General features: G+C 50.3%; 7 protein-coding genes and 1 non-coding gene across 8 annotated transcripts; 5 read left to right on the top strand and 3 right to left on the bottom strand.

Moving 5' to 3' along the window:
- Positions 1-72: 72 nt before the first annotated feature.
- BCR38DRAFT_385907 (60S ribosomal protein l7-like protein) lies at positions 73-1,868 on the top strand. Its single transcript, XM_040857479.1, has 3 exons — positions 73-181; positions 769-880; positions 1,065-1,868. The coding sequence occupies exons 1-3, from the start codon at positions 162-164 to the stop codon at positions 1,689-1,691; spliced, it is 759 nt and encodes a 252-aa protein (XP_040718678.1). The 5' UTR covers positions 73-161; the 3' UTR covers positions 1,692-1,868.
- A 1,457-nt stretch (positions 1,869-3,325) lies between these two features.
- BCR38DRAFT_481882 (uncharacterized protein) lies at positions 3,326-3,799 on the top strand (the record flags this gene model as incomplete). Its single annotated transcript, XM_040863423.1, has 1 exon — positions 3,326-3,799. The coding sequence occupies one exon, from the start codon at positions 3,326-3,328 to the stop codon at positions 3,797-3,799; it is 474 nt and encodes a 157-aa protein (XP_040718677.1).
- A 4,674-nt stretch (positions 3,800-8,473) lies between these two features.
- BCR38DRAFT_t79 lies at positions 8,474-8,576 on the bottom strand. The gene has a single exon. It is a non-coding gene; the product is annotated as a tRNA-Thr (tRNA).
- A 1,720-nt stretch (positions 8,577-10,296) lies between these two features.
- BCR38DRAFT_334696 (uncharacterized protein) lies at positions 10,297-13,944 on the top strand (the record flags this gene model as incomplete). The annotated part of the gene is made up of 2 exons (XM_040855339.1): positions 10,297-10,494; positions 11,971-13,944. The coding sequence occupies 2 exons, from the start codon at positions 10,297-10,299 to the stop codon at positions 13,942-13,944; spliced, it is 2,172 nt and encodes a 723-aa protein (XP_040718676.1).
- A 197-nt stretch (positions 13,945-14,141) lies between these two features.
- Positions 14,142-14,759, bottom strand: BCR38DRAFT_334522 (uncharacterized protein; the record flags this gene model as incomplete). The annotated part of the gene is made up of 1 exon (XM_040855324.1): positions 14,142-14,759. The coding sequence occupies one exon, from the start codon at positions 14,757-14,759 to the stop codon at positions 14,142-14,144; it is 618 nt and encodes a 205-aa protein (XP_040718675.1).
- A 2,060-nt stretch (positions 14,760-16,819) lies between these two features.
- On the top strand, positions 16,820-19,476 carry BCR38DRAFT_423080 (amino acid permease). Its single transcript, XM_040859572.1, has 7 exons — positions 16,820-17,201; positions 17,581-17,673; positions 17,722-17,780; positions 17,851-17,966; positions 18,028-18,176; positions 18,263-19,008; positions 19,054-19,476. The coding sequence occupies exons 1-7, from the start codon at positions 16,932-16,934 to the stop codon at positions 19,085-19,087; spliced, it is 1,467 nt and encodes a 488-aa protein (XP_040718674.1). The 5' UTR covers positions 16,820-16,931; the 3' UTR covers positions 19,088-19,476.
- A 1,204-nt stretch (positions 19,477-20,680) lies between these two features.
- On the bottom strand, positions 20,681-22,559 carry BCR38DRAFT_336236 (major facilitator superfamily domain-containing protein; the record flags this gene model as incomplete). Its single annotated transcript, XM_040855440.1, has 6 exons — positions 20,681-21,445; positions 21,500-21,714; positions 21,775-21,948; positions 22,012-22,129; positions 22,180-22,275; positions 22,332-22,559. The coding sequence occupies 6 exons, from the start codon at positions 22,557-22,559 to the stop codon at positions 20,681-20,683; spliced, it is 1,596 nt and encodes a 531-aa protein (XP_040718673.1).
- Positions 22,560-23,195: 636 nt separating this feature from the next.
- Positions 23,196-24,361, top strand: BCR38DRAFT_455382 (TfdA family taurine catabolism dioxygenase TauD; the record flags this gene model as incomplete). Its single annotated transcript, XM_040861784.1, has 3 exons — positions 23,196-23,415; positions 23,466-23,797; positions 23,852-24,361. 3 exons carry the CDS (start codon positions 23,196-23,198, stop codon positions 24,359-24,361), a joined length of 1,062 nt encoding a protein of 353 aa, XP_040718672.1.
- Positions 24,362-24,581: the final 220 nt, after the last annotated feature.

The following is a 24,581-nucleotide window of genomic DNA, read 5'->3' as shown; positions in this document are numbered from 1 at the left end:
AAGCGAGTGGCCCCACTTTATGGGGACGCTCCTGCCACGGATTTTGCTAACTTCAAGAAATTTTTTCTTTCGCGGCTTCTAGATGTGCAGCTTAGCTCGATCAACCACCATCTCAGTCCACCGGCCCCAACTAACGATCTCCGTCGATCAAAACAGCAGCAATGGCTCCTCCCACGTCAACGTATGCTTCTCCCTGACCTTCCTCTCATCGACGCCTTTCTCCTTCGGCGGCCCGGTCCTGGATTTTTGCCGATTGTCGTGGTCCTTTCTTCGCTGGATGACTTTGCATCGTTCTATCCCTGAAAATGCGAACGGACGATGCATCGCAAGCCAGCTCGATCCTTCTTGGCCTTCTCCCTCTTTCCCTCAGGCTTGGAACACAGCTTGCGGACTGAGAGATGTTGTCTGGGGCGTTGGAGATGAAGGCTCTGTCCTTCTCTTTGAAAATCATCCGCCGCTTTCAAATGCTCGACGGCGGTACAGAAACGTCCGTTGCAAAGCTTTGTTACAATGCGAGCGTACTGTCTTGGGCTTATTTGTTCGAGGTGTTGTCGGATGAGTGTTATGTATTGGCAAACCTCTAACCCTTCATTGGGGCCTGCAGTTTGCCAATTATTCTCACCGATCAAATATATCAAACTCGAGTCAGCCACCGCGGAGAATGTCGCGCTGCAATCGGCAATTCTCCAACCGGCGCTCAACCCATCCATACACACCATGTGTATGAATGTTTTTGCGGACTACGTACTAATCTGAGTGCCATTCCAGTACCGTCCCCACCAAGGACCATGTCCTGGTTCCTGAGACTCTCCTCAAGAAGCGCAAGAGTCAGGAGAAGGCTCGCGCTGAGAAGACTGCCGAGCTCGAGCAGAAGAAGAAGGTTAGTTGATTCTCATTTTATCTGTGAGCAGAGGGAGACGATGTGATGCATAACAACATTTGCGACTAGACTAAGGTCAATGCCGTTGCAAAATACCATCTTTCGGGTCTGATCGCAATTCAAAACACCAAATGGCTATTGAAGATCTTGCATGACAACAGTCTGCTAACTGAAGGCCATCTAGTCCAACAAGGAGAAGCGCCAGGTCATCTTCAAGCGCGCCGAGAAGTACATCACCGAGTACCGTGATGCCGAGCGCGAGAAGGTCCGCCTTGCCCGCCTCGCCAAGCAGGAGGGTGCCTTCCACGTCGAGGCTGAGGACAAGCTGGTCTTCGTCATCCGTATCAAGGGTATCAACAAGATCGCCCCCAAGCCCCGCAAGATCCTCCAGCTCCTTCGTCTCCTCCAGATCAACAACGGTGTCTTCGTCAAGGTCACCAAGGCCACCGCCGAGATGATCAAGATTGTCGAGCCGTGGGTTGCCTACGGTTACCCCAACTTGAAGAGCATCAAGGAGCTCATCTACAAGCGCGGTTACGGAAAGGTCAACAAGCAACGTGTTCCTCTCACCGACAACGCCATCATCGAGGAGAACCTCGGCCAGTACGGCATCGTCTGTATGGAAGATCTCGTCCACGAGATTTACACCGTCGGCCCCAACTTCAAGCAGGCCTCCAACTTCCTGTGGCCCTTCAAGCTGAGCAACCCCAACGGTGGCTTCCGTCCCCGCAAGTTCAAGCACTTCATCGAGGGTGGTGACCTGGGTAACCGTGAGGACAAGATCAACGCTCTAATCCGTCGCATGAACTAGAGTGCTTGGGATTGTTCGCATGTAATTTGGAGGCTAAGGGTTCAGGGACTGCTTCTGCATGGTTGTTCGGCGTTCATAAAAGCTTCGGATAGCTGGTGACTTCACATGAATTGAGACAATGATGGCCACCTCCAATGTGTTGACTTGATTAATTATGTGACCTGATTGTATTGCCTGTAACCTGTTCCGATACATGTATTATTTTCCCCTATTTTCAAACCCTGGCCCCATCATCGCCTCTTGGCATGTGTGTAGACGGCGATGATGGATGCGCCAGGAAATACCACGTCACGTAGTGTCAAGCTTTCAACAGGTGACGAGGCCTGCATACTGCACCAATAGATCCATGGCAACTTCTTGAAAATTGTTCATTGGGCTGGGTCATTATCATGCCATAGAAAGTGACAAGATGCAGACTCGACCTAGCCCTCGGGGGATTACCTTACATGCTGCTTAAGCCTCTGAGTTCAACTAACCAAGCTATGTGCTTGGAAGGGTGGAAAGGGCCGTTGGCATTCGACCCGCAACCGGGAGGTGTAATCTAGGTTAACCTAATGAAGCATTATTCTTTAAATTACGAGACTATCATATAAGTGACCATTGGAATTAGACTTTATAGTGTCAAATAAGGATTTGTTCCGTGTGAAGAGGAATCGGGGTAACATGTATATTGCCCCTATCATGTCGATATACCAATAAGTTGTGTCTAAAAGGGTTCTACCTCGAGAGACATGCGTTGCAATTTTTCAGAGCTGCTGGCACATTGACATTAGTGAATAATTCCGTATACCACCAGCGGTGTCCACCACCCTTGCCTTCTACCTGGCCACGGTGCCGATGCCCAGGAAGGAGATCTCAATGGGGTGGCTTAGGCGGTCAGGCCAAAGGGGGAAGAGAACTCGTGGTGCTGCTTATGGACGTGATTGTAGATGGAAGGGCGGTGTAGGAGGCGGTGACCGAAGCGGTGGTGGAGAGGTCGAGGGATTGCGTGAGAGAATGGTGGAGACTGTGGGAGGTTTGATGTTAGAGAACCAGGTGTCTCTGTGTGTGTCGATCACTTACTCCATAGTTGGGATTTCAATGGTGAAGTGCAGGAAAAATTTCGTCTACGGTTTGTCGACCGTGAGAGCAAGATGCTGTTTGCAGCTACTCATATCTAAAAACCATATCCAAATTCACTGCAGCTAGCGGAATAACTGAGAAGAGTAGTTTCAGCGGTATACATTACGGAATATACAATTGATAGCTTACGGTCGTCGTACATATAACCTTGTTATATACTAATAAGGAAATTAAATAGGACTAGGCGGAGTTGTAACCTTAGGGAGTTAGAGATCTAGAGAATACTACATGGGTTTGTGGCTTGATAGCTTTCAGTTCTGCTATAAACTCCGAGGATTGACACACAGCTTACTCGCGTCTATTTTAGGTAGTTTTCACCATGGTGTGGCTTAGACCCCAATGACACCCTTGCTGTCAGTACGGCCATATGTGGACTTAAGAATCCGTACTTTTCCGAGTGCGTTCACGCATTTTTGTAAGTCTCCCTCACCCAGCCAGCTGTAATAAATTAACTAGTGACAGTACACTTACAAGTCACTTAACACTTTCTCAGGACCTGTGATAAGTACAACATGATGCTCACCACCGGCCATCCCCCTCGCATCTTTACCCGTGGCGACCTCCGTGTCCGAGACACCCTCATCGACCTCTTCGAGCAGTACTTCCAGAATGACGGCCCAGCAACAGGGTCTCAAGTGACCAAGGGTCGATACGACCTGTACATCAAAAACGACATGGCCCTGAACGAGATAGCCCGTCTTGACCTCATTTGGCCTACTTCCAACGTCGTCCTCACCAGCTTCGGGCCCCATTCAAAATTTATTCTCGCCCGGCCCTGCTGCAGTCCATCCGTAATGAAGTCCATAATGCCGTCATCAAATCTACTACCGACAAGAAAAATACAGAAGGAACTCAAAACAGGAAACACGCAACCCTCTTCGTCTTCCAACGTCGCAAATGCCCCCTCCTCATGTGCACCTTCCAAGAAACCCAACGCAATCTCTCCTACGCCGCTGGCGTTCGCTAAGTCATATCCGACACCGTAACCGACCTGCCCTCATCATCCCTCGCTATCTCTTTCAGGCGTCTTTGTCCAGATCTCCAGCGAGGCCATTTACAACGACCTTTATGTTTGGGGACCTGATGTAATAGCTTCTTCGAGAGCAGCCATTTCTCCTGTCCTTGAACATCTGTCTCCAAGTCGACTTGCGAGGACGTTAAGCCATTCAGCTCGGTCTGAATGGTGGGACGACCCCTTATTGGTGGGTTCACTAGTCTTTTCTAACAAAAGTGCCGCAAGTCCGTGCTTAGATATCCCGATCTCATCAAGCCCACGTATCCGACCGTATTCATCTTGAGCAACCTCATTGAACTGCTTAGCGAGGAATTTCTGGACGACATTCATATTTTGAGCGCTAAAGCGGCCGCAAGTGTGGTAGGTGGGTCAATCAGGTAACGTCCCACACCTACATCCGGGACACCCCCACATGTGGGACGCCCTAAAAACGACACTGTATATTATAACCATTAACTTCAACCTTTTTTTACACTTATTCTAATGCGACTACAATACAGCTTTCACCGTCACTAGGGTTTTCAGACTCGCTAGACTCATCTGTACTATCCTCAATTTCACCAGCCTCGATTTGAGCCTTCCGAATAGCCTTGATATTAGTAAACTTCGAATTTGGGCTCGTCTTGACCTTCCTCCGCTTCCTAGCCCTACTAGCCTCAAGCTCTGCCTCTGTTGCCTCAATCTTTCGCTGTGCGACAGCTAACTGGTAGTCCTTCTCATCAAAGCCCTTTTGAACTTTCCGAAAGAGTAGCCGCTGGGTATTTGGATCACTATCAAGCTTGCTGAATAAGCTGAGTTGATCTTGGAGCTCATCTCTCCTCTTAGGCGTTGACCATGCTACTGCTGATGTCTCTAACGCCCAGTCCTGACTACCCTTACTATCAGAGTACCCTTTGCAAGTCTGACTAGGCTGTCTGATTGGTGCTGACGTATTCTCAAGGAGCAGGGCGCTCATAAGGGGTCTAGCTATGCTTGAAGGCCAGAGACCAGTATATTTCCATCCACTGATAATGTTCTTAGCGGTCAATGCTGCTAGACGTGCCTTTCTATAGCAGAGGAGAAAGTTTCTCTTCCCTACGACAGTAGTAGTATCCCATCGGTCAAGGTAACCAAGCTCCTTCTTATAGGCTGCCTTGAGGGGTCCAAAGACTGACTGATCGAGAGGCTGGAGAACGTGGGATGTGTGTGGCGGCAAGAAAAGCAAGTGTATCTTGTTTACGAAGCAGAGGTACATAAAATCTGTCGTTTCGTGGCTACTATTCCCATCTAGGATAAGTAACCTAGTCTCTTCAGGGTCCTCTGGTTGAGTCAAAGGAATAAATATCTTTTGTGTCACGACCTGGGTTGCATCGCATTGGTAGAGACCTCGATTAGGTGCTATCGACGAAGATTCTACTCTAAGGAGCGAAGGAAAGAAGATGACAACTTAGGTTTGAGGGAGCGCGACTAAGTCATCCACGCTTGGCGGGGCTCCTACAAGGGTTATGATTGGCTTCCCATCTGACACTGCCACGGCAGGTGTTCCAGCTGTAAGTCACCTGGTTGTAGTGAGTCTGCGAGGGTTGACCTTCACATTTTGTAGCCACTCAATAGCCGTAGAGTCTGACGTCCACCCATTCTCTGTTGCTGTAACCTCCAGGCTTCGTATGGAGTCAAGTATAGAGGAAACCACTGCTGCTGGACAGACTTCCCCTTGTATATCACAAGTGGGGGTAGTGCAGTACCAGTCGCAGAGATACACTCTATAAGAGATGTCCAAGCTCGAGATCCAGGCTGTTTCTTCCGTATAGAACGAGTCTCAGATGATCCTAGAACAAGACCATTTGATCCTCTACCTTCTATAATACCTGTCTCATCCATATTGTATCGATTCGAGGCCTTAATAGCTTTGATCTCAGGGATAGCGAGGTATTTGAACCATTGCCTGATCACATTAGCTGAGGCTCCATTAATACGCTGGGAATCGATAGCTCTGCTTCTCTGGACCTTAACTGAAGGGTTCCTCTGGTAGTCAGCGAAGGCTATATCTCTTGACTGGGCTCCCTGAATCCGTCGTGAAAGAGTAGACCTTGGGACACCATGCTCATATGCTGCTTTTCGGAGGCTTTGACCGGTAGCTATTGCTTGAAGAGCTCGATAAATATCATCTTAGGTATATTGACTCATATTAGTGTAAAGAAGACGTACGTAAAATCTCGTAACGATTGAATCGATATTGGTAAAGAAAAAAGAGGTTGAAGTTAGAGGCTAGCGGTGTTGATGAGGCATTTTTGGGTGTCCCACATGTGGGTGTGTCCCGGATGTGGGTGTGGGACGTTACTTCATGCTTTCCCTGAATGCGTGAAAAGCCGGGTATTGAGTCAGGGATGCCACAATTGACTGAAGGTGCGATAGGTTTTGATCTCCAGTACCACTTTTGTTCCTTCATACTGTCTCCGTCTTCGTCTTCGTCTTCTGTTTCCTCATCGCTGTTGTCCCCGGCTCCTAAATCACCACAGCCAGGCTCCTCATGTGTTCTTCTCAACTCAACTTCATTTGATGTCACAAGTGAAGCATTTCTTGATTATGCCAGAGACTCCTATGGAGAATTCAGGCGATTAATTCTGTCTACGCATTGATGTCGGGATTGATGCATTCTGTGGGTATTTTGAGGGTTGTTCGTAGACTTGAAGAGCCCCCAGAGCCTCTTGGTCACGTTTTGTCGCTGTGATCTTTCTTCCAAGCATCTGAACAGTAGAAACATACTGGATGCTATGTCTGTCGAAGCCTGTGTTTCCCAGAAACTCCTTTAAGGAACCATTATGTCTTTTGAAGAATTTCTGCGAGCTTAATTCCTCTTTGGATGCCAAATAGAGCGGTCGGAGCACCAGATCTTGAGATAGGATGTCAACAAAATGCATTGCGGCATCTGGAAGTGATTCTTTGTGATCTGAGCTTATAGACAAGGAGGTACCAAACGAAGAAACGGGGAATATTTCTCGCTTGGCTCCAGGGTCTGTCAATGTGTCCACTCGGCCTCCTCGTCCTTCCCCTGGCTTTGACAGACGGTTACGAAGTTGTTCAAACTGTCAAGTATGGAGGGATGCTCGCGGCTCGGCGCCTTCTCCTTCAGCTCTAGGGCTCGCCGTTGCATCTTTGCGGCCTCTTCATATTTCCCCTGGCTTCCAAGAACGATCACTAGAAAGTTTATCGAGGATTTCTACGAGACCAGTACTAGGAAGAAATAGGATTTGCTCATAATTATACTAAAAAGCGATCGTCTTCTTTTTCTCGGCGGGTACAAGAGCTACTACTCGACTAACTTCGAGCTATATTATAAAGAGTATAATATTATTACACTTAGTATACCTGCTTATTCGTTATATAAGCTCCAGCCTCTCGATTTAAGTTATTTTAGGGCTTTGAAAAGGTCGTACAGTAAAGAAATTAAAGACCTAATACGGGTGTATATAACGACTTCCTTGTTTAGTATTTACTTTACTAGGAACTAATATCAATAGTTAGATAATTATCAATTAATGCGCTAGGACTCGAGCTTCGAAATACCTCTATAGGCACGTCTTGAGAACTTAATAGTAAGACATCGTATCTATGCGCCGATACTCTACTACTGTAGCCTAGTGATTTAAGATTTTAAGCGCGTTCTATATACGACTTTAAAACTAGCCATTACAGTCTCTGATATATTGTCACGCCGTGCTAGGGGTTGCAATCCTTGCCACTACGCCACCTTACCAGATGTCTTCACCAAAAGAGACCAATACCAAAGTCCCTGACTTTGATATCTACAACCACTTATCAATCTGTTCACACCAGTGTAGGTCAATCACGTGACAACCGTCACATATATTAGTAGTGTACTATATAGTTGTTAAGAAAAGAAAGGGAGCATCGCGTTGGGGGAGGGGGAGCTGGGGAATTTGGGCAAATTCGGGTTGTAAATGGGTGTCGAGGGTCAATGCAATTAGGACAGGTGTAGATATAAAATAAAAAAAAAAAAAATATTAAATACGCCGTAGGTGTTAACCCTCGGTACCTCTACAAGTACTCCCTTAAGGGGCTATAGATGATATAGCGGGCCCTTAAGCCGCGTCGGGCGGTTATACAGGTAAACTTGTAGCCAAATGACTACTAAACCTCCTGTCCCTCCCTAAGTCTGTGCTACAACCCCTGCCTGAACTACCGATAAGTGTGGTAATGTGGCACTTAAATTCGTCCTCAGGGGTGGGATGCTGCTGATGTGCAGAAGATGCTCGACTATTTTTTTGTCGCGACAAGTCGTAGTATCTGCTAATTGGGGTTCTCGTCGAGCGTATACATCTCAACCATACGCTCAAGTGGATAGACCGTAACGTGGTCAGACGCTCGCAAGAATCGCGGCGAGAGGGCGTGCTGCGCGCCTTCTATCGTGAGGGGACGGGTTCGCCGACGAGCGTTATCGGAAAGGCGAGGTCCGATAAGGGGTCGGATTAACGATTCGAATTCTGGACCGGCTGTCGAGTTATATTCCGCCGACGTAGTGCTTGACGGTCGACTGGCTAGGATGCTCGTAATCCTAAACTGCACCAATCTCCCTATTATCGCTAGGTAGGCGAAGTCAACAAGGTGGGCAGCGCGCCGTAAGGGTTGACTAAACCCCCTTGTGTGTCAGCTGCGGGATTCGAACCCGCGACTCGTCACCGACCCAAGTGGGCGAGGCTCAAATCGGGACTTATCTACCAGCGAAGTGACCAACTACACCAGCCGACAGATATAAAATAACAAACTCCGTTCGGCCCTATTCTGACGCACACAAGCGTCCAATCCCTGAGTGCTACTGTCGTCACTCAGATAACCAAACATCTGTCGGATTCCAACCACTGGGGGCTGTATTGGTTCTAGGAAGGTGCATGGAGGACCTATCCCAAGTTGGATCCCGAGGGGTCCCTGAATGCTACTGTAGGTGGGAATAGGGGCTGGGCGGCTGCGTCGAGTTGGCCGAGGCCTGACTCGGTGGGGGCGTACCAGCCAAATTGGCCTCCAGAAGAGCGCTTGCTCTCTTAAATCTATTAGTGCTAAATTCAAAGGCGTGGGAACTAGTAAGAATTAACGATATGCCCCTCGGAGCTCAACAAGTATAGTGACTCCCGAGCAGTTTGGTGGGGATACTACATGTGTTTCTCACTGCTTATTGTAACCGCCCTGTAGATTCCCACCATACTTGTATAATTCCCCAAAGTCGCACGCTTAGAATTATGCATTGCTAACGACCCCAGATCATCTTAAGGACATCCCTAACAGACGTTGTATCTTGTATTTTAACGTTCATAAAATCGACACACCGCTAAAGAGACCTAGCGATCCCCTCAACCCACACGTATATGTTTGTAACTTGTCTCATCCTCGATGTTCGCAAATGGTTGAAGGAATTGAACCGAATGGACCAAGGTCAAGTTTCTATAGGATTGCACTGGGAATTTTGTTCCAGTATCTACAAACACCCCTAGAATACAGCAAGAGCATTAGGAGGGGACCCCACCAAGCCCGGGATATTCAACGGCACCGAAGTGAGCAAAAAGCTATACCTCTTCGTCTTTGCACAATGCTCCGACAAAGCCTTCAGATCCCACAACTCCCCGATAGGCATGCCAAACATGGAAAGCAGCCAAGGATGAAGTACTATGAAACAACAGCTGTCAGCAGAGGCATACTCGTTCGCACCAAATCATTCCTTGATCAAAATCTCAGAAAAGAAAAAAGGGAGAACATCAACTTATACACTCACCTAATTCACGCGTAGTAGCCGAACTCCCGTCCTCCTTAACCGGCGGCAACGCCTCAAACGCAGACGAATCCCCCGCTACAGCCGCAAAATGCCGATTCCACAGCCACTTGACCGACTCCATGCACCCGTGCATACCCGCAACGCGGAACTTCTGCAGCTTTTGCCAGTCAGCCGGCGAAGGTGCTTCAAGGGCTTCGGTCGCCCCCGTGCGCAGGATCAGCACATCGCCCGGGCGGAACTCGACGCCTTGGTCTTTGGCGATGGCTTCGATTTCCGCGACGGTAATGCGGTGGCCGTCGAGGGCGTGGAAGATGGCTTCTTCACCTGTTTTGCCGGCTGCACGGGCCTTGGATTCAGACCAGTATTTGTAGTCTATTAGGACGCCGCGGGCTACGAGGCCGCCTTTGCCGTGCCAGTGGTCTAGGGTGGGCATTTTGTTTGAGGCTGTGTTGGGGGCTGAGAGGCCTTCTTGGGTTACTTGGATGCCGTTATATGCCAGGGTAGACTCTTGATGTTGCCAGTGGACTAGGCTGTCCCATTGGCTGCTGCACTAGTCGTATCGTCAGTTAGCCCGTGGTTGTGTAGGTCTCTTGTCTGCCTTTCTGTTCAGGGAGGATTATGGAACTTACCTGCGTGTTGAAGTGAACCTCATCGTCCCAACCAACGGCGTCGATGATGCCCGTACTCTGGAGAGTTTTTGGCGTATGCGTGACTTTCATACGGCCGGGCACCTCAAAGGGCATACTGTTGAGTGGCCAGCTGAAATACACCTCCGTATCAGTCGATCGCCCCCCCCCCAACACCCACTACAGGAAGGGAAAACTCACTTGAGTGAGACGGACAAGCCATCCCTCGCCTCAGCACAAGCCGCCGCAACCACAGGCTGCGTCAACAGATTTACGGTGCCCAGCAAATCCTTCTTCCCATCTTTATCGAACACACCCCAGGCGCAGCCCTGTGGCATGCCCTTGACAGGCGGCAAGTCATCGAAGTCGGGAAGTTGGGAAGTGTCCATTGTTCGTTACTGTATGGTAAGAACAGGTTGCCGGGCAAGACAAAGTGGACTTCCATATTTGTTTGGACACGACGACCGTAGTTTGGCTTCGAGACCTGAAACAAAGCTACCTGGCGCGGCGTCGTTGCTGTCTCGCGCAATTCATCAGAAGAAAAATGCCGCATAATACACCCATAAGTCACCGCGTCCAGCGCCTACGAGGAAAGAGGGTGTCAAGATGTTGAAAGCTCCACTTCTTATTGCTCGCAAGTATAGATGAATCCCCACAAACTTTAGCGGACACGTCAGGTGCGGCTCACCTTAGCTGTCTTGAATCAGTACTTACCTGAGAAGCGACATGAGGCTTGCTAGTCTCATTAGCTTTTCCGGTCCATCCGCTCTCTATCGTTGAATAGGCATCTCCACGTAATGAGGCAAGACGGCGGCGCTCACTTTAGTTACCTGTGCATTTGTCTAAACGCGTGATTGGGCCATATAGACGAATACGTTCGTTTTCGGTCTTCTTTACGAAAACGAAGATAGATTCCACTCCGCCGTATGTCTAACTTGGACTAAAACCACTACTGGCCTGAGGTGGGGTGGTAGTCCCTATCAACTGCTGCTGCTGCTGCTCAGTGGTGGGTCCCTCTGCACCTCAAAACCTTCAGCTCCAACGGAACGGACTAGTCCGGCAACGGAAAAGCCCCGAGAGTAAATTAGATAGGATGTTGAAAATAGTAGTAGCAGTGGTTCTTCAAACTATACAGCATTGAACTATATTCTGCACGATAACTACATCAATATATAATATATATAGGTATATTCCTATTAGAGTTTGATATATCAATGATGGTCGAGATATCTCTTAACTCCAATCTAAATATATAAACGTGCGTTATGCGCCCTATATATAGTTACAGGGGCTAGCATTATACGAAACTGGCCGCACTTTCAAGCTGACTTGTAGGTTGTTGGCGAATTGGGTGACGTGCACTTATTGTTCCAGACACTATACAGATCTATTGGGAAGGTAGTAACAATTTGGTGCATATCATTAGCATTCGGAAGTACCGTCAAACACGACATATGTGAAAAAGTACAAATAAACGTCGTTGTTGCACTATATTAGCTGTTTTTAGGCTTGACGAGTAGTGGGACCCGAAGCCTTGGAGACTGGGACCCGAAGCCTTGGAGAGTGGGATCCGGGAGTTTGAAAACCCCGAGGAGTGTTGGAAGCTGGACCCGTGATACGATGGAGAGTCTTAACAGTGGATGAACGACACGAGCTAATAGAGGAGTCGTGTCCCAATGTTCAGCCCAAATCAACACTCCACCTTCACTCAGAGAAAAGATTGTGCATTTTTTGTTCAGCTTTGAGCAAAAGACATTGCCGTTAGACCAAAGCAAAATGGGATCCAACGTCGAAATGCTCGCCAGCATGCCCCCCGATCAACAAAAATACATGGCCGAAGCGGCCAAGCGCAAGCGGCCGGACGGCATGGCGCAGTTTCAGGAGCTGCATTTCAGCGACAACGAGCGCCTGCGCCAGCTCGCCGATGACCCCTTCGCCGACCACGCCACTCTGGACCAGCTACCCGTGCCCATCAAGTCGGGCGACCGGGTTAAGTTCCTAATCTTGGGCGCCGGGTTGGGTGGGATCTTGAACGGGGTCAGGCTGATCCAAGCCGGGTTTTCCGCGGACCAGATCCGCCTCGTCGAAGTCGCGGGCGGGATTGGAGGGACTTGGTACTGGAACCGGTACCCGGGGCTGCACTGCGATGTGGAGAGCTACGTATACTTGCCGCTGCTCGAGGAGATGGGGTATATGCCGCCGCATAAGTATATATCTGGGGTTGGCATTCGGAATTACCTTGTGGAGATGGCAAAGAAGTGGGATCTCGCGGACAAGATCATGTATCGCACGCAGGTCAATGGCCTGCAATGGGACGACGGCATCCGTGCTTGGAAGGCGGACATGACGACCGGCCGAGGGCCGGGCGGCCAGGAGAAGAGCACACTCTGGATGAATGCCGATTTTGTGCTGCTCAATACTGGACTATTCCCGCACCCCCAGGTGCCCAAACTGCCCGGTCTGACTGGTTTCGAAGGAGCTATGTTTCATACTGCTCGGTGGGACTACAATGTGACAGGGGGATCAAGCGAGACTCCGTTCCCCACCCTGGACAAGCTGAACGGCAAGCGTGTCGGTATAATCGGCACGGGAGCGACAGCCATCCAAGTTGTTCCGGAGGTGGCTAAGTGGGCCAAGGAGCTATACGTCTTCCAGCGCACACCATCGCAAGTCCACGTTCGTGGGCAACGCGAAACGGATCTGACCGAGTGGAGGGAACAGATCGCAGCAAAGCCGGGGTGGCAGACCGAGCGCATGGAGAATTTTGCTGAACATCTGTCGCTCGGGGCACCAAGCGACCACAAGAACCTCGTCGGAGATGGATTTAGCCACTTGTCGGCGTACTATGCTCTCATAGGCGGTATTGGAAGTGACAAAGTCACGCCCGAGAAAGTGCCGGAGCACATTGGAGGTCTATTAGCCTTAGATGCCACTCGCGCCGCCAAGGTACGAGCCCGGGTATCAGAGGTGGTCAAAGATGAAGACACGGCGGAGAAGCTGACTCCCTGGTATCCCGTCTGGTGTAAACGGCCAACCTTCAGCGACGTTTTCCTGCAGGCTTTCAACCAGGAGAACGTCCACTTGGTCGATACGGACGGAAAGGGGGTGGACGGTGTGACCCCGCGTGGACTGGTGTTTAATGGCAAGGAATACCCACTCGACGTACTCATACTTAGCACAGGATACCGCTCACCTGGGGTTGGCTCGGGCAACCCATCGGTTCGTACCGGTCTGGAAATAGTTGGTCGGGGAGGGCGAACTTTGACGGAGAAGTGGACATCGCAAGGCCCAACGACGTTGCATGGCTGTGCCTCCAACGGCTTTCCGAACCTCTTCTGGATGGGTCCGACCCAGGCAGGCGCTACTGCCAACTTCGCCCACGTGCTTGAAGTTTTGAGTCGACATGTTGCACATATCGTAGCCAAGGGCCATGAACAGGCCGGAGCGTGCAAGCAGGATAATGGAGTAGTGGTTGAGGTAAGGAAGGAAGCTGAGGAGGCGTGGAGTATGCTTTGTCTTTCAGGTGCCGCGGCATTTTCTGCCACGTCGGTCTGCACACCAAGTTATCTAACAAATGAAGGGGAGGCCATGTTAGGGAAGCCGCAAGAACTGATGCAGCGAGCAAGAGGCGCGCCATGGCCAACTGGGATGGTGGCGTATATCCGTGAATTGGACGCATGGCATGATGCAGGCAAGCTGGAAGGGATAGAGGTCACCGCCGCATAGACGGTTCCAGTTCTTCCGAGGGCCACCCCATAGGTGGTTGTGGATGCTTTCTAGCCCCTAGCTAGACATGAACCAATGTAATATATGCTTGAGATAGCACTTGATGGCTGAGCCCACCGGGCCATCACGCGATCGCCCACCACTATTGACCCAAATGTGCAGGTTAGCAGATGGCATCCCTCCCAATGTTTGTGAAGTCATCGCCTGAACTGCCTAACATCAAGCTGCTGCGCCGAACTCTCAATAAGCTCAACCAGTCTTCTCTCCCTCGTCTCCGGCCGCTTAGCCGACATGATCCAATCAAAAACCTGCCGCCTATACCCCGGCGTCCTCCCCTCCACGTACGCTGCCGCCCCCTCATCGGTCTCCAACCTCACCTTGAATTCCTCACTCAGTCCCTTCGCCTCGCGCTCGAAGTAAGTCTGCGCCGTATTCTCTTCCGTCCTGAGTGCGAACGCCGCCCGTCCGGGGTCCCTCATGCGCCCCGCCGCCTCGAGGATAGCAACCTTTTCCACATTGATGCGACTCCAGTGACTCCCCTTCTTTTTACGGGGTGTGAAGCGTTGTGCGGTGCGGTTGCTGTCGATTGACTTGACTTGGCCGTCGATCCAGCCCCAGCAGAGCGCTTCGTCGACGGCTTGGGACCACGGCATGACTTGCCGGCCCGTATGTTTCTTGTAGTAGCCTACAAAGACCTCGGTCGCAGTAGCGTGGTTTTGGGATAGCCAGGTGCCGAAGGCGGAGGGGGAGTCGAAGAAGATTGCGTTAGCGAAGCTGGGTTTCTGCTGGGCGGTAGCGCGACTGGCAGCCGACATCGTGCGGCGCGTTCGAGGGGTGGTCGTTGTCGCTTTTCGAACCATTGCGGGAGGATTGAATGGTGACTTGCGCAAGACACTCGACGTAGGTCTCCTTGGCCAGTCAAACGCCGTGGCAATAATGTATGTTTGGAAGAAGATCATGGAGCGACTCTGAAGGTGCCACGAGGGCAGCTGCGCTACCGCAAGCGGAATTATGGTAGTGCTCGTCTAGGCATCTTGCCCAAGCACTTGTACACCTCGAGCGACAACAGACAGATCAATGTTCGAGAGAAATAAATGTTTGAGGCCGACATGTGCTTGAATTTATCCTGTCTGCCAACTTGTAACTGTCGAGCAAAACAGCCCCTCATCGAACGAGGGATCGGATAACATGACCAACACCCCGGCTAATTAGGCGAATTGAACGCATCCCGTCCTCACTTCCACCGCGGGCTGTGGGGCAACTGGCCCCATGCGGAAGTCCCAGACATATATGGCCGGTGGGAACCGCTACAGGGTAACTACGCGGCTACAAGTGCGACGCAACCATGTTCAACTCAGAAAGTCAACCTTTTTTGACTCTTCATGTTGTTCTCTGCATTGATGCTCTCTTGATTCATTAGACAGTTATTATAGCACCCGAATTGCCTACTTGCATCCACACAACAACTACTAAGAGTGTGCCAGATATGATTATGAAAGTGAGAGCCCAGCATTTGCACAAATACCAGATTCAAGATAGACCTCCAGGCAAGCAGCATGCACCCTATGCGCTGGTTACGTTAGTTTCTACTGAAGTAATGATCGGAACATTATAAATTAAAGAACGCCAAACACCTACTGCACCTCCAGGAAAACATGCCACAATCTAGGCATCCCTTAACCAGCAGACACAAAGAGGGAGATTGCCTAAATTAAGCTGTCCCCAGTGGCTGTATTTGTGTGTGATCTATGGCTCTAGTAACGACTAACTCTATCACGACTTCAGTTACAGCTTTGCCGACCAACCGGAGTATATGAATAAATTTCAGGAAAAACAATTACTGCGGGGGCGGGAGTGGTTGGGGGGCCGGGTGGGGGTGGCAATATATCAAGCAGAATAAGCTAACGACTGGTGTGTGTGGAAATGGGTGATGAGAAATGGTGTTATTGCCCATAAGCACATCATGGTTCGGATTTGATCCGGGTTGCGATATGCCGTGTATCGAATTCCCCTTTACGCGAATTTCCAAACTTGATAAAAAATCAAAGCGGCATTGGAGTCGGGTTAACTCTTTACCAGCAATCCTACCAGCAATCCTGCCATCGATGTGCCTCAGGAATCCAACAAATCGACTCCTTTAAACGGTCAGACTAGGTGCTCTTCATATTACGGACTCCCTGTCACTTCGGAGATAAGTGGGTTCAAGAAGAGAAACAGATTCCAGAGACGCCTTTATATATATATGTATATAAACTATAAAGAGCTGAACCGCGGATTACACCAAAGTAGCTATGTAGACGAACTCCAAGGATTGTCGTGAGTCCTTGTCATCGTGATCAGCCAGGATTGACAAATGTAACGCTGGAATCCTAAATACTCCACACTTGGTCGGAGGAAGAGTGAGAACCGTTATGGTGCTCGTTAACACGGAGCAATGCAAGGTTAACTGCATGGTCTTTCGGAGCTGACGTTCTCAGGTTATGTTCTCAATAATAACAGCGCGCCACAACGTTGCAATATTGACCATCTCAAAGCCAGCGCTGTCACTTACATACATCAAAGCCGTAATTTCCCATGGTTTTGCGGTGTCTAAAACACCTGCACTTACGGAACACCACCAATAATCGGCATGGCCGTAGATTCGACCCTACAATCCGTCACCCCACTTCAGGTATGGGAAGTGCTGGCCGGGAGCGCTGGGGGCAGGCTCCAATGGACCAACCCGGCAACTCTCTGCCGTTATCCCTGCGTGGCCAGGCGTAGGCTATCGCTAGCAAGCCCAGTTAGGACGGCAGGATGAGCTAATGCGACACGCCACTGAATAATTGGAGAACGTCCCTTTGAGGGTGCTGGGAATATGTGATAAGTGATAAGCATTAAATGCCCCGAGGTACGATATCGTCATGTGAGTTGAATAAATCATCTCTTCTTCTCATCATCGCACACAGCTCTCTAGTTTTAATAGAGGTTTCGGGGGACTCGCGAACATGGCGTCGATAGACACTCAGCACAAGGACGTCGTCCAGCCCAGCATGGTAGCCGAGCGGCCGCCCGAAGTTGGACCTGATTTCAACTCCGACAATGGCCTTCTAGAAAGCATTGGATATAAACAGGTATGTAGGTGGGCGTCGACCTCGAAACCTCTCACGGAGGAGTACGTGAAAGGAGATGTTTACCGTACTAGGAATTTCGCCGCGAGTTTACACGATGGTCTACTCTCTCGTACGCCATATCCATCATGGGCGTGCTGGGTTCAGGTAAGTGATGTGGAGACATGGGAATATAAGACATTGCCAAGACGCTGACACGCCCCAGTGCCAGCATCATGGGTTTCACCACTAGCTGCAGGTGGTCCCGCCACGGCTATATGGGCTTGGTTCTCAGGAGGCTTTTTCTCCCTCTGAATTGCGCTCTCCATCGCGGAGTTGATATCGGCGTACCCGACGTCAGGGGGGATGGTAAGCTATTCCCATGGTCATTTGCTATTCATTCTTGTCCTGTATCCAGGGTGTTGGGACTGGCATACTTCTCGGGACTATCTTGAACCTCCTGAGCCAGCTACGCATACGGATTTTGATGAATAATGACATATGGATATGGGCAGTATTTTGTGACTAAGCATGTCTTCCCCCCGAGCATGTACCCCTGGCTGAGTGGATAATAGGGTGGTCCAATTTCCTCGGGCAAACCGCAGGAGCTGCGTCACTCGGGTACTCAATTGCGCAGATGGTAGGCCGACGTAGCCGAAGGCTCTGGAGGGATGGCTGATACGTATAGATCCTCGCAGCGGTCGTAATCGGTTCGGAGCAGGAAGATGGGAGTTTTGCGTACACTCCGTATGGTTTCTTCCTATCGGGGATAAAACATTTGTATATGAACATGCAAAGACTAACCAATGAGCTCCAGGACAGCGGCAGTGACCGTAGCGCTCAGTATCGCCATTCTCTTCGGTTTCGGCATTGTCTGTTCCTTTCCTACAAAGAGTCTTTCGCGGATTATCCAATGGTTTGCCCCTATTAACCGTGAGTTTTCTGCCCTTCACCGACAGTCCAGAGGCAAGCCTCGACTGTAACTTCGCGGCAGTCATCGGCTCAATCGCAATCTCCATTACAATCCTGGTCCTCTTGCCAGAGAAGCCGTCCGCCCGCCAGGTATTCGGCGAGGTTGTAGACGGTTCAGGCTGGAACAGCAAAGGCTTCTCCTTCCTCATCGGCTACCTCAGCGTAGCTTGGGTGCGTTTCTTCCCCCTTCACACCTCATCATCCCCCCTTTACCAAAAGCGCCCCTATAAATCCCAACATTCACACCCGGTATACAGACAATGACCGATTACGACGCCACCGGCCACATCTCAGAGGAACTCCACAACGCTTCCATCGTCGGCCCGGTAGCCATATTCCAAGCCGTCCTAGTAACCTGGTTCTTCGGCTGGCTTCTCAACGTCGCCCTCGGCTTCGGCGCAGGCGACATCGACGCCCTCCTGTCGACCCAAATGGGCAACCCCGCCGCGCAGGTGTTTTACAACGCCGGTGGCAAGCGCGGGGGATTGGCGATGTGGTTCTGTGTAATCCTGATCCAGTTCTTCACGGGGATCACAGCGCTGCTCGCTGATACTAGGACCTGCTTTGCTCTCGCGAGGGACAGTGTGTTTCCATTTTCGGAAGGACTGAAAAAGATGAATAAATATACGCAGACGCCATTGTATAGTGTCTGGGCGACAGTAATCTTTTGTTGTCTGCTTAATCTTATTGGATTGGGTGGGACACAAACGATTAATGGGATCTATGGAGTTACGGCCCCGGCGATGGATCTGTCGTACATCGCAATCATCGCGGCGAGGGTGTACTACGAAAAGGAACATCCGATTGCCAAGGGGCCGTTCCAGTTGGGACGGTGGCAGAAGCTCATCAACTGCATTGCGATAGCATGGGTGCTGTTCATATCGACTATTCTGTTCTTCCCACCGAGTTATCCAGTCACGGCCGTCAATATGAACTACGCTGTGGCTATCGCGGGTTTCATCGCCATTTTTGCGCTGTCTGGGTGGCTTCTTTCGGCGAAGAGGTAAGTGATCTTCGGCAGTGGATATTGGCAAAACTAACATGTAAGATATTACACCGGGCCGCGAGTAGAGGGACAGTGACATGAAGATGGACATAATTTCGAGACGGATCAAGAAACCCATTGTAGGGCTTGAAATGGATTGATGTACTTTAAAAGGTCATAGACTGTTCTTCTCCCATGGTTCCTCCCTTCTAAACCTCTGTCTGCCGACCAACATACCCCAGCTCTCACATCTTCCCACTTTCCACCTCCGATCATTATATTGCTGCGATCGTTTCTCATATGCGACCATGCCAAGATGAGGAATCAATGTCAAGAGCGTTCGTGAAAGGGGCTGAAATCCCTTGATGATCTTCTGAGGCATCTCTGGGACACATAAATTGAATGTCTGGGTGACAGATGAATAGCTGAAACGAGAAAAGCCTGAGACAGAATGCACCAGAGAATCCCATTTCAGTCGCGCTTCAACCACAATCTTTTCATTTCACTGCCACTGATCCATACAGCTATCGAATTCATCCTCCGAAGCGTGAGGAACAGGTATGTCAGGCTTCATTATCTCCACTTCTTCGGAGCAATTACTCCTTGTTCTGCGCAGTTTTCGACGTCGGACATCACATCAGCTTTCAGTGATCGACTGGCATCTCGCCGGTTGGTACTCGCAGAATTACAGGGACACGCCTCGATCAAGCTTCTTCTTCGCTGGTTAATATAGGCTAGACGCTCTCGCGGTACCTCGTCCATCTTCCAACGCCTGGCCTCCAGCCCCCCAGGCGGAAAACCCGCGGACTACTCTCACATCATACCAGCGCGATGGATTCCCCTCTACCCCGACGCTGTCACTCACGCGACCTCTCAGCATCCAATTTGAATCTCACAATGCCCCAGAAACCTTGATAGCTGGATCTGCCACCGATGGCCTCCCTCTGTACAATTTTGGCGCCTAAGCCGTAGTCTTCTTCTGGACCCTCGGCTCCAGAAGCGTGTCACAGTCGCGTTTGCGTCTCCAGAGACATTGCCCCACGATCCAGACCAGCATGGTCAGCAGCGAGGGTGAAACAACGACGATACATAGGAATAATGCGAGATTTTCCTGGGTCGGGGGCCAGGTTAGGCCCCTTGCGAAGGGCCTGCGGAGGTCTATGGAGAGGGATGATTGCCGCGACTGCGGTGATGCGGTGGGTTAGGAGGGGGAGTACAGGAGCCATGAGCGGTTTGGAATGACTTGTAAAATCCTTTTATTTGGTATTCATTGTAGATTCTGAATACTAGAGAATCGTGGTAGATGTTCTCGGTCCCGTATGGCGGTCAAGTCCGTTTGACGCTATATTCTACAAGGGCGAGAGGCAGGGCTTATCCTACGACTTCAATAGCCGAAAGCATGAGGCAACCATGTGGCCGTTTCTTTGTTCGTAGTGAGATGAATTCTTTGTGCTTTTGGTTGGTCGTTAAAAGCATGGTTTAGTAGCTAACGAAGTAGGGGTGGCCAACTAGCACATTGTTGTCTCACTGAGCTGCCGCATCATAAACAATGGTGAAAATTCCATGGGGATGGTCTGCCTGTACTGATTTCGCCCTGACATACCACCATGCGCTCCAATACGTAGTGTGTCCAGAGGCTCTTTGACAGCTTCGGTCTATCCCAAATGCGTATCGCAAAGCATGAGTTAGATCAATACCTGAACCTGAAGTCCAGACGTTTATTCCCATCCACTTCGCGAGCCCCCTGGTCATGTTGATAGGTCAGCCTCTCCTCCTCAGACATGGTTCTCCAGACCCTTTCCTTCTTCCTGTTCAAATAGATCAAGTACTGGCGTTGAGCGACGAACGCCACCAGACTAAGCGCACAGATCGAGATACAGACTCTGTTTCCATTCTTATAATAGGGCGCGTCCCAAGACCGGTAGATCTGTGACCCGATGAGCGACCCAATCTGCACAATGACATTATACGTAGCCGCCGTTATGGCACGTTTTTTGACGTCGAAGGTGTTCTCGGAGATCCAGGAAGAAACAAGCGGGTGGAAGTAGGGATAACCGGAAATCAGTGTGATGAGTGAAAAGCGGGCCCAGTCGCGACCACCATCGGGGATGGCAAGAAGTGCTACGAAAAGGGGAATCATCCAGAACTCGCCGAAGAAGCAGTGAAAGGCTCGCTCGTTGAAGTAGTCGCTGCTGAATGCCAGGGCTAACATAGTGATGATTTGAACACCGGCCGCAGGGGCTGTGAGCATATTGCTGCTGAAAGTCGTAAACCCAATGCGCTTCAGGGTGAGGGTCAGGTATGCCGATACGGGGGTCGCGGGGATGTAGGCGATGAGGCCAATGAAGTAGAGACCCCACATGGAAGAATCGGACCACGCAGCCTTGATGTCTTTCCATGTCGCCGGTTCTTTGATGCTAGTCAAGCCCTTGGCTGGGTCATCACGCAGGATACGCTATCATCCAAATTCAGTATGGACTTGGCCCACAGGAAAGGGAATGTTACTTACGTTGATCATGATGACTTCCTCGCGCTCAGTGTACCATGGGCGGGGGCAAAGCACCGACTTTGTCGAGGTTGGGGACCTGGGCAGGTACAAGAACGAGATGACGCCCAAGACGACAGTCAAGAGACCTTCAAGCAAGAACAGCCAGAACCAACCGGGTCTGCCTCCAATACCTCTCATTTCCAATATACCGGCCGCTAACAGCGCTGATATAACTCCTGAAGATCGTTTAGCAAGCTGATCAAGAAAACTTGGCCATTTAAGGGGTGTCAACTTACGGGCAATGTTGAGTGTCGACCAGAAAGCAGCAAGTCGCACCGATAACTCCTTGCTAGTGTAGAAGTAGGTCGCCATGAGTATCGTACCTGGGATGAAGCCACCCTCGCACATGCCAATAAAAGCACGTGTGACATAGAAGGTGGCTCTTCCTGTTATGAAAGCTTGAGCCCAGGCTAATATGGTGTCTTAGTAAACTTCCTAATTCGTGCCGGGTACCGCTCAAGCAGGTGACTTACAGACTGTTCCCCACATGACCATCATCGTAGGCAAGACGTACTTGAAACCGTAGCGTTTGGTCAGAAACTGGACTGGAAACTCGGCCGCCAGGAAGCACATTAGTTGGATAGTTGTTCCCTAGCTCTCAAGTTAGCTTCATCTCAGCAACATGAAGGAAATCAACGCACATTGTTGTAGTCGTCACTCGTTATATTGAGGTCGTCAAGGAACGAGTCAGCTAGAGCGTTTGAAAGATTTCCGCGATCCAGTTGAAGCCCAAAGAACTAATGGGATCGTTAGCAAGTTCAATGGTAGCCCAAGTCCACATCGTGAAGCACACCATAACACAAAGCCAAGACAACAACATGTAATCTGTCTTCCGGACGACGCGCCGTTCTTCTTCAGGATCCCATGACACGTATGCGTCGAAACGGTGGCCGCCTTCGTAGTCTGCGTGAGGTCGGACTGCGTGACGCAGATTTTCCCGGCCGACTTCAATATGCTGTTTATCCGGACTTACTGGGTGTTCGTGCACCTTGGACCCAGATTGGATGTCGTCGCCGCCCATCGCGCTTCATGTAAGTGCTTGGCAAAGTACGGTGCCTTCAATCGCAACTCATGACCGTTTAAAGTTGAAGACGAGTAACTCCGGACGAACAACTAGGGCCATGGCGCAGAGGAAAAGGTTTATTTACCTTCTAAACGTCCGGTGTACACGAAGTTGTGCTTCTTGACACCGAGGCCTGTCCATTAGATGCGCCTGGTTAAATCCATGCTAGAACCGAGACCTGGGGTTTGCCATTTACGACAACCCAGTCCGCCGAGACTAACTCGGGCCAACCAGAAGCAGTGCTGCATCTCCGCTAGCATACTCGTGGTTGTCAATGGTCAGGGATGATTGCATTCCGATCAGTCGAGATTGCGGGGTTCGTATGAGGGCCTCCGAGAAATTTTCCGGTGATGCCATACCGGGTCCAGTTGTCGTCTTAAGTTGGCCACGCCAGGGCCAGATACTTGGGATTTAATAAGACCGACAGCTCCAGAGCAGTGCTTTTGTGCGTGAAAGAGTGGACGAGCAAGCTTGCCTGAAGAGGAATCCCTGGGCCACTGTATTGGTCATCAATGGTGCCAGCTTGTCGTCAAGTTGCGTGATCATATCCTTGTCGAAATAGTCTCTGACCCCGATAACTCTTTAACAATCAGTATGCCTTCCGCAAGCATAGACGCGGTGGGCGACTTTAACATTGTCGGCGGACACCCGGAAGCTCAGCCTCGTCTAACGCAGCCGCTGAAATACGCCGGTACTCTCGATGACTTTAGGCAGAATGATATAACTCCTGTTATCGGTCGCGAGTACTTCGGTCTCCAGATCAGGGATCTATTGGCGTGGGATGATCAACTTGTGAAGGATCTTGCTGCAACCAGTAAGTTTTGATGTGACGAAAATGCAATACCTCAAGCTTATTCTTCGTAGTTTCCCAGCGAGGTGTCGTGTTTCTGCGAGACCAAGATGTGTCACCAAACGAGATGAAGGACTTCATCGTTCGCTTGTCCACGCTGGCAGGCTGCCCATCTTCATCCGAACTTCATGTACACCCCTTGACGGAAGAAGGGAGCGAGCTGGGAGATCAAATCTCTGTCATATCGAGCGCAAAACAAAAGAAAGGAGGCGGTTTGACTCATCAACTAAATGACGTGAGCCGGTTCGCAAGTACAGGTTGGCACAGTGACATCACCTTTGAGAAGGTCCCATCAGATTATGCCATGCTCAAAATACACACCCTGCCACAGACTGGTGGTGATACGGTAAAAGAGATCTCAGGGCATTTACAAGAATATGTTTTACTGACTTGCCGGCAGCTATGGGCTTCCGGGTATGAGATATACGACCGTCTCTCCGACCCGATGAAGAAGCTCCTCGAGGGACTGACTGCAACCCATGATGCAAACTTCTTCCACGAAGAAGCCGAGAGACTCGGCAATCCACTCAGAAAAGGAATCCGAGGCTCGCCTCTCAACCAAGGCGGCGACTTGAAGACGGTCCACCCCGTGATTCGCACCAACCCAGTCACGGGCTGGAAGTCTGTCTTTATCAATAAGGGTTTCACCACTAGGATAAACGGCGTGTCGAAGGACGAGTCGGATATACTCTTGAACTACTTATTCAACCTGGTGACTCAGAACCATGATGCGCAGGTGCGCTTCAAGTGGAACAAGAATGATTGTGCCATCTGGGACAACAGATCGACTCTTCACTGCGCAACATATGATTATGAAGCAGCAAGAGCTGGTGATCGGGTGGCTAGCTTGGGAGAGGCACCATACTTTGATCTCGAGAGTAGGAGTCGCAGGGCTGCGCTGGGTATCTAAAACGGTATCAACTTTGAAGCAAGTCGAGATTCTAGGCATCGACCATGAAATTGGATTCGACATGTTTAAATGGGGAGTTTTAAAGTTCTGATCAACAATTTCTTCCGTGGAACGTGGTCCTTGATTCCTGCTTCCCGTCCTGCAAATACCACGCAAGCTAGATCGTGTTGATGGTGATCTGCAGTGTCCATCGAGGCACTGAGATGGTTGAAACAGACAC

The sequence above is a fragment of the Pseudomassariella vexata genome (genome assembly GCF_002105095.1).
Source record: "Pseudomassariella vexata strain CBS 129021 chromosome Unknown BCR38scaffold_3, whole genome shotgun sequence".
In the NCBI taxonomy this organism is placed as follows: Eukaryota; Fungi; Ascomycota; class Sordariomycetes; order Amphisphaeriales; family Pseudomassariaceae; genus Pseudomassariella; species Pseudomassariella vexata.
Note: the sequence above shows the minus strand (reverse complement) of the source record. Positions and strands in the feature narration are given on the sequence as shown.